This window comes from Oryza sativa, chromosome 12 (assembly GCF_034140825.1).
Source record: "Oryza sativa Japonica Group chromosome 12, ASM3414082v1".
Classification (NCBI taxonomy): Eukaryota; Viridiplantae; Streptophyta; class Magnoliopsida; order Poales; family Poaceae; genus Oryza; species Oryza sativa.
Genome location: NC_089046.1, coordinates 992736 through 1001546, shown reverse-complemented (window position 1 = coordinate 1001546; position 8811 = coordinate 992736). Strand labels below are relative to the sequence as shown.

Sequence of the window (8811 nt, the reverse complement as noted above, 5' to 3'; positions counted from 1 at the left end):
AACCGTGTTCCGCGGCTCATTCCTTAATCTGAAGCTAGCTAGGTAAGGTTGTTCTTCCTTTGCAGGCAGGCAGAGGAATATATGGCACATTCAGAAAGGTGAGATCGATGCCACGCATTCATGCAGACACATCAATAGATAGATAGATAGATGTACACGCACGATCGACTCACACACACGGTTCAAAGAGGCACATCCATTCATCAGTCGAAGTCTGAAAAGGAATCATCAGTCGTTGCTGCATCATATCATATCATCGGTTATTCAGAGACCAGAGGAGTATATATAAGCAGGTGAGGCCGGCAATGACGTGGTCAGCACTGACGAGTCGAGCACTACATCTCTCGTCCAACGCCAAACTCTCTCTCTCTCTCTCTCTCTCTCTCTGCAGATAGATAGGTAGATCCGATCGCGGCGAGGAAGATCGATGAGTCGGATACACCCTTCGTATCAACGCCAAGATGCCGCCGCCGCCGCCGCCTCAACGGCAGCGCCGCGAGCGGCGGTGTACACGGTGTGGAAGAGGTCCAGCATGGGGTTCCAGGGCACCGACGGCTTCTCCGTCTACGACGACGCCGGCAGCCTCGCCTTCCGTGTTGACAACTACTCGCGCCGCCGCAAGCTCTTCTCCGGCGACCTGCTGCTCATGGATGGACATGGCTCGCCTCTCCTCGCCCTCACCCCACAGGTACACTTGTCTCTGATCTTCTAGTCATTCATGATTCATCCACTGCAAAAATCTTGCATTTGCATCTCAGATTAATTAATTAATTAATTAATTACCTCCTATAGGCTATATTCATGCATCTTTGTCTTTGTGATTGTATACTAGTATTACCTAACACCTGACAATCAGTATAATATTTACGTACGGTTTCGGTCGATATATTGAGTTAGCTATTAGCATTCATGAACGATCGTCGATCGATCATCAATTCTTCATACATTCAACCAGCAATCGTTTATATTCTGCTCGTCAATCATCCTCATCCGAATGTAGACTTCATTTTACATATCTTCTCTCAAGATATAGAACGATCACCAAGTTTGCTTCCAAAACTTCACTGAAGACTTCTAAATACTGCAAATCCTGCTTTGCCGAGAGCCCCGAGACTAGTGTTTCGTCCATCTACCCGATCTTTCATCTTCTCGATTTTTTTAAAAAATGTATCTCCAGGCTTTCACTGTTTCCTCAAAATATTCACCAAATCACAAGTATATATGTTTGTCTTGTCTATTTGTCTCACAAATACTAAAAGATACCATAGCTCACCAAAAAGATTTAAGGCAAATTATCATGCATGCCGACGGTTTTTAGGCAAATGCTATCAACTACCTCCACTAATACATCTAGCTAGGAAAATAATTAGTCTAAACACTTGCAGACAAAATCAGCTGACCAAAGATTAAAATTCATTGCTTTCATCGTTCCAGCCTCGGTTATTTTGATGCTGTTCTGCTTTAATTTGCCCAAAATCCCATACAGAGTTAAAAACAAAACTTAAAAAATGGAGAAGTTACATACAGAGTTTGATTTATCCGCTAGTTCATTCTACTTTCCGACTGAAGTTCTTTTACCTCTTGTTACAAGTGCAGCAGATGGGCCAAAAGAACAGAAACCATTAATAGAACCCATGGGGAGTAAGTAAGAACTAAGATTTTTATTTTCCTTTCTGCTGTTGCAACAGATTATCAGCATGCATGACCAATGGAATTGTTACAGAGCGTCAGAAGAAGGCCAAGGCAAGAGGGCAAGATCACAACAACTCTTCTCAATGAGAAAATGCTCAGTTATGCAAAGCAGTCATGAAGCAGAAGTGCACATGTCAGGATGTACCCATGCGTCGTCAGATCGTACTGGCCATGTTCCCGCCTTCTCAATCGAGGGCAGTTTCAAGAGAAGAAGCTGCAAGATCCGCAACAGCGGCGGTGAGGAGGTCGCAAGGATAACGAGGAAGAAAGCTGGAGCAGCATCATTGTCACTGACTCTTGCTGAAGATGTTTTCAGTCTTGAGGTCCAACCGAATGTAGATTGTGCGATGATCATGGCTTTCGTCATTGTTCTGGATCGGATCTGCTGGAAGCCATACACACCTATGATCTGTTCTTCATAGTTCAAGGTGATGAGCTCTATTTGACATGTAGGAAATAGATGTTTCAATTCAAGTGAAATCGACGAATTAACTCAAGAAGCTAGTATGAGACTGTAGTCACTAATTGTACTGTCGATTGACTGGGACTAACATAACATGTAACTTGTTCTAAATTTGACTACTTATGAAAGGAAGATCGAATTAGCAGATTGAATCAAAATCTCTTGCTTCCTCCTACTGCAACTTGAAATGTATGTTTCTTTTCCCATGTGGTTCTTTCAATCCACTTGTTACCAACTGTGAGCTGTTACCAACTGTTTGGGCAGTATCATTTTAATGCTATCCACCTAGAAGCACCATAAGAACAAAGCACTATTCATGCCCAGGACAATGCAAAGGACAAAAGTGACCAAAGTTTGTTGAATCCTAAAAGAGAAATGCTCAAAATAATAGAATCAAGATATAAGCAATGACTTCAGCTACCTTTAGCAGTATAAAGCAAGTTGGGTATACTCACACTGAAGAAGAGGCAAAACTAGTGTCCTCCACGAAGAGAGAGCCGGAGAAGGAGATGGTGGGTATCCATGCTTACGTGTTACTCAATTTCTTCAAACCAGCACTTCGTGTTTCATTTGCATTGTACTTGTGCTTAAGATTTGCAGTCCCTCTCAGAAAGATTCGAAAGATATTGACAATATACTGCAATAAGACAGCGTTAGTTTACTAAGAAAGTTTTGTTTATACCAAATATTAGAACAATAAATAGTATGGACAAATCCCAAGGAATATTACAAACAACTTATTTGTCTTATACTCACCAGTCTTTATTTATTTAAGCCACTTTTGATTTGTTTGCTAGATGCATAAACAAACAAAGCATGAAAGCAATATGGTAATAACACATATATATGGTTATTAATACGGAGTTGACAGAAGGAATAAAATGGTTTCTCATCAGCAAGGAACAACTTAACAGCTAAGTATATAAATTGAAATTAATAGTTTGAACAAGGTGGAACAAATTTTAGCAACTCTGCAGAAATCATTGTTTGACTTTTGCAAAATCTAAGTCTTCTATCTAACTTCTGATCACTAAAGACGGAACCGCGACAAAAAAGTTAAGGATGCACGGAAGGCCCATTGGTATATTCACAAGTTCACATAATGCATTCTGGAAGCGACATGCACAGGATACATTCTCCACCATGAGAAAATCCCCTGTGTACCCTTGAAAGTTCACCTAATCCCTTCTGTACCCCTGAATTTTGCTCAATCCCTTACATACCCCTGAATTTTAGTTTGGATCTCTTCCATACCCTTTCCACTAGTTGACCGTTAGTTGACCGTTAAATTCTTATGAAAAAGTCCATTTTGCCCTTTGGTATAAAGAAGCATATAAATTAATAGAGTATATTGTTGGAGCATAGAAATTTGTTATATGAGACTATTATGTTTATGAGATAGTTATGCACCATATTATTTGCGATAAATATACTTTTAGATATGACATAAAAAATTAATACTTATTTATTAGTTATTAAAAGATTTTTTTTAGCATGTGTTTTGAAGTAATAAACAAATCTGTTGTATTACTATGAAAACACATATGCTACATAAAAGAACTTTTAATAACTAATAATAAATAAGTATCAACTTTTTATATCATATGTAAAAGTAAATTTGTCACAAATAATATGGTGCATCACATACTCATAAATATAATAGTCCCATCCAATAAATTTTTACATTCCAACAATATACTTCATTAATTTATTATGTTTCTTCATAGCAAAGGGCAAAATGGACTTTTTCAAAAGAATTTAACGGTCAACTAACGGTCAACTAGCGGAAAGGGCATGGAAGGGATCCAAACTAAAATTCAGGGGTATGTAAGGGATTGAGCAAAATTCAGGGGTATAGAAGGGATTAGGTGAACTTTCATGGGTGCACAGGATACATTCTCCACCATTTAAGGGTTCCTTTGGAAGACAGAAACTATTCAGGAACTTTACATGAAGCAATTCATTTCCCGCATGGATCAGGAAATAAAGTCCCATGTTGCAGTGGTCATCTCAACAAAAAAAAAATCCATAATACCTCGTATTATACCCCCAAAAGCTACATAAACAGTACTGACACAGCTTTTACTCATATGCATTATATTCTGACATGATATATTTCAGATTTCAAAAGAATGCCCTTCGAATAGGGCTGGTGTGATCCGTACTACTTGGTTTATCATTTACAGAAGTGTTCTTTGTACCTAATACATTGAGCATCTACAAAGGAATAAACATATTATCTGGCAGTAAAATATGTACACAATGCAAAATAAATGAGATGAAAATAAGGAGTTCAATATTACTAAGTAACGGCTACACATATATTACAACAGAATATCAGGTAGTATGCACAATACGATTAGTATGATCATCTGATATAAAAACACAACAAATCAGTGTAATATGTAAAATGCAGCTGTGAAGCTAGCTGAATGCTAGAGGAATAGTGAAATCCACACAAAGTTAAGTAGTATACATAGACATTTTCTAGGAGAAAAGAGCACGATATTCTTTGGCTTCTTGGGCCATTTCTTCCATCGTTCTATCTTTTCTTTCAATATCCAGGTCTAATGTCTCGTTTTTTGCATTCATCTGTTATGAACAGAGAGATTATTCAGATTTATTTGATGGAGTATCAGATGAAGTGAGAGTTGTTCCAAGCAGCATCACTAACCATGCCATTATTGTTATCATTGTTCTCAAAATCTTCCTTCCTTCGGGGAACGATGTGAACGTGAACATGTGGAACTGTTTGGCCAGAGTGAGGTCCGTCCTGATAAGTAGCAATATTTATTCAACTTCATATCATACACAATAGAAGATAAAGTTAGTTTTCATTAGCTTTTACAACTTTTCATTAAAAAATGTTACGAACATACTAAATTGTGATCTGAAACCACAATTTTGTGAGCAACATCATACTTGTCATGCTCACACGAATTTTAGCTATAATATTTCTTAAATTCAAAGTGAAAGACCTCACAGGTACAAGATAAATCGAACCTGAATTGTGAATGTGAGCGAAGAAGCCCTCTGGTACTGCTCAACACGTACACCAATATCCTTTGCCATGATCCACAAATCACGAGTCTCATCAGGGCTAAGATCAGCAAATAGTTTCACAAGACTCTTTGGGCATATAAGAACATGTATAATTTAAGTTAAGGAAGGGGGTGGGGGGGGGAGTTAAAAGTCTTAGGCTGTCAAAAATGCAGTGCCACATACAATCCATCATAGGACAAAGGCAACAAGAGCTGAGTTGCCAGTTGTCACCAGGGATTAACTGAAGTAATTAGCACGACCAGAAATTAACAAGGTAAAGCAGGTAGTATTAATTGTCTTGAAATAGAAAGCACAATAACCCTTCTGAAGGCAAAAACAAGTGAGCACTGTGATGTACACCACTACCATTTTTCAATGAACCGATATCGTACATTACTTATGTAGTTCAGTGCAGAGTCTTTCTTTCTTTCCTTTTTTTTTCTTTTTGAAACAGAGGCACATTTCATTGATGAATAGCAAGAGAAGTTTTTTTTTTTTGCAAATAATAATAATAATAATAATAATAATAATAATAATAATAATAATAATAATAATAATAATAATAATAATAATAATAATAAAGTATGAGAAGTTGAGAGCAGATAATACCGCAATGTGAAGTAGATACTAGAAGGCACTAAATTAGAGAGAGGAGTAGAGCAGCTGTGCATACACATAATTGGCAGAAATAAAGGATATGACCTGCAGGGACAAGATTGGAATAGAATGATGAACAAACAAAGAAGGAGAGAGCAATCAGGAATGATAGATTTGTTCTGAGGAGAGGAGAGGAGAGGAGAGGAGAGGAAATAGCTAGGTACCAGGGCGGGTGGGTCGGAGGTTGACGATGGCGAAGGAGAGGGGCGAGGTGCGGAACACCTGCCGCTCGGCTATCTCGTGCGGACCAAACCTGTACCTGCTTCCCGCGACCGGATCCATCTCCTTTTCCCCTCTTCTTGGACGGCGACGGCGATGGAGAGGGAGAAGAGGAAGCAGCAGAGAAGCAGCTGAGTTGCGTTGGGTCTAATTAATTGTCAATGGTTGTGGAACTGAGGGGCCGGGTCAAGTCAAGTCAATGATCTTGATGGGCTCCCCTCCCACGGTAGAAGCCAGGCAAGCCCATCAGAAATACTACGTACTATTCAAATCAGGCCCATTAATTGTTGTCACTTTCTCTATCTGAATTGGTCAGCCTGCTTGTGCTTTGAATAAGTAGTAGGGCGATGCATGCATGCCAGCTCCTTCACGCTAAGCCAAATCCCAATCCAACGTGCCCTGCACTATCTGTCCACACCTTCACTCCCATTCGTTCCTACTTGCAAAATTAAGCTGCATGTCCTTTTTTTTCGCCGGCCCATTTCAGCTGCTCTCACTCTCACGCATTAATAATTAACCCAATCTGCAGACTGCAGTGCAGGCAAAGCTAGGCAGCCACGTACGTCCATACGTTGCGTTGCTCATCGATTGATCGATCGATTAGCCATCTAATTGGCAAAACCAAATCTTGATTATTTGCTAGCTTCCCCTAGCTAACATAAGCTATAGCCTATAGCTTCCTCCCTCCCTCTCAAACTAGCTTAGTTACTTCCACCAGCCTCATCAAGCTATAGCTAGCATGAGAAGGATACAGATACACCCCTCACATGGCGGCGGCGGCGGCACCGGCGGCCGTGCACGTCGTCAGGCGGCAGATCAGCCGGTGGTGTACACGGTGTGGAAGAGGTCCAGCATAGGCTTTCAGGGCACCGACGGCTTCTCCGTCTACGACTCCGCCGGCAAGCTCGCCTTCCGTGTCGACAACTACTCCCGCCGCCGCAAAGCTTTCGCCGGCGACCTGCTGCTCATGGATGGCCACGGCACGCCTCTTCTCTCTCTCAGGCCACAGGTCGATCACCTTCTCATTCACTTCATTACTTCTTCTCTAGCTCTACTCGTATACGTATATTATATCGCTTTAGCAGCGACCTGTTTACTGATCGATCAGTTTAGTTTGCTAGTTTGGAATCATGTATATATCTTAAGATAGGTTGGGACTTGGGACTAGCGCGTCTTTAATTCTCTTTCATTCATTTCTCACTTTAAGTCTTTCCTATCATAATCTATAGACGATGGCCGTGTGCTTACTGCTTCTGCTTTGCTTTCAGTCCAAAAATTTAGGGTACTTAGATAAAGAAATTTCAGGGTATACTTATTAGCTGCAAGATTTATATAATCTATCAAACTAACAAGATCCCTATTATATACATGCGCATCAAGTTTAAATTCTCAACTTAAAAGATTCAGTCTTATTATTTGTTGCTTTGATCAAAGCTTTGCTGTTATATTAATCATGCAGCCAAACATGCATTACCTATTCGAGGCTGGAATCCAACCGTTGGATTTACTTTTGCTTAATCTCCTATGTATAAAATTATCGCTTTGCTTCCTTGTTTCCGTTCTCTGATGATTTGATTAAAAAAATCCAGTTGTTTGAGTACTCCAAGTCTCAACCGACAAATTCTACTGTACTCATAATCGTCCTAATTAACTCTTAAAAATCTTTTATGATAGATATTGACCAGTCAAAACAAAGGAAAAAAAATCTATACTAGTATGTTCCATGCGTCATTCTCTATAATAATTGAAAGATATTGTACTACTGATAAAAACATTTAATTAATTTTAGTCTATTGAGTAGGCCGACATGTCCAAGCAAAATGTAACCAAATCCAAAAACAAGCAAACAAAATGCTTGTATCATAATAACATGTTATATATTGTTTTTCAACCTTTATGTGCTTCACATTAGATCTCTCCATTTGCAACTTGCAATTTTCAGTTAAGTGACAAAGAAGTAATAAAAGAAACATGATCTGCATGATTCGTTGTCAACTTTTCTTCAGCCGCTATTTTTGAACTAAGCAATGTAAAAAACAGATAATCAGCGTAAATTAAAAACTAATCTTCATTGCTCTAATGTGACAGATTCTCAGCCTGCACAATCGATGGAACTGTTACAGAGCACAAGAGGAAGAAGGCTTGGACAGCACAAGTTCTCCTTCAGTGTCACAGCAGCAAGTCTTCTCCATGAGGAAGAGCTCAGCTCTGCAGAGCAACGATGAAGCAGAAGTTTTCATGTCAACAAGAACAAGTGGTGACAGCCAACCTGATGCTTCTCCCAGCCCCAGCTTCAGAATCGACGGCTGCTTCTCCATGAGGAGCTGCAAGATCCGCGGCAGCAACGGCGAGGAGGCGGCGCGGATCACGAGGAAGAACGCCGGCGTGATGTCCAGACCGGTCAGTCTCGGCGACGACGTGTTCACCCTCGTCGTCAGGCCAGGCGTCGATGTTGCGGTCGTCATGGCTATGGTCGTTGTCATGGACCGTATCTGCCGGAGGCCCTACACACCAATGGCGTGTTCATCATCTGGAAATTCAGTAGTTCATAGTGGAGAAATCATCAAATCCAAGGAAAAATACCATCTAAACCGCAGTAGTAGTAGTTTGCTGTAAATTTTATATATTGCAGCTGAGATGTAACTAAGGTTGTGCTAAATTTTGTGTATTTGCAACTATTTCACATGAAGAAAATTTGCGAAAAGTTCAGGCTTTATAAAGAGTACATAATGTGAGTA

At 40.0% G+C, this 8811-nt stretch overlaps 3 protein-coding genes across 3 annotated transcripts; 2 read left to right on the top strand and 1 right to left on the bottom strand.

The window, feature by feature from the left end:
* The first annotated feature begins 231 nt into the window (after window positions 1-231).
* Window positions 232-2313, top strand: LOC4351355 (protein LURP-one-related 5). Its single transcript, XM_015764881.3, has 2 exons — window positions 232-688; window positions 1689-2313. The coding sequence occupies exons 1-2, from the start codon at window positions 428-430 to the stop codon at window positions 2112-2114; spliced, it is 687 nt and encodes a 228-aa protein (XP_015620367.1). The 5' UTR covers window positions 232-427; the 3' UTR covers window positions 2115-2313.
* LOC4351354 (bifunctional bis(5'-adenosyl)-triphosphatase/adenylylsulfatase FHIT) lies at window positions 1396-6194 on the bottom strand. The gene is made up of 6 exons (XM_026022013.2): window positions 6019-6194; window positions 5871-5899; window positions 5159-5218; window positions 4830-4928; window positions 2611-2792; window positions 1396-2130 (listed from the first exon to the last, which is right to left on the bottom strand). The coding sequence occupies exons 1-5, from the start codon at window positions 6134-6136 to the stop codon at window positions 2682-2684; spliced, it is 417 nt and encodes a 138-aa protein (XP_025877798.1). The 5' UTR covers window positions 6137-6194; the 3' UTR covers window positions 1396-2130; window positions 2611-2681.
* Window positions 6195-6554: 360 nt separating this feature from the next.
* On the top strand, window positions 6555-8811 carry LOC107279804 (protein LURP-one-related 8-like). The gene is made up of 2 exons (XM_015764879.3): window positions 6555-7082; window positions 8162-8811. Exons 1-2 carry the CDS (start codon window positions 6813-6815, stop codon window positions 8687-8689), a joined length of 798 nt encoding a protein of 265 aa, XP_015620365.1. The 5' UTR covers window positions 6555-6812; the 3' UTR covers window positions 8690-8811.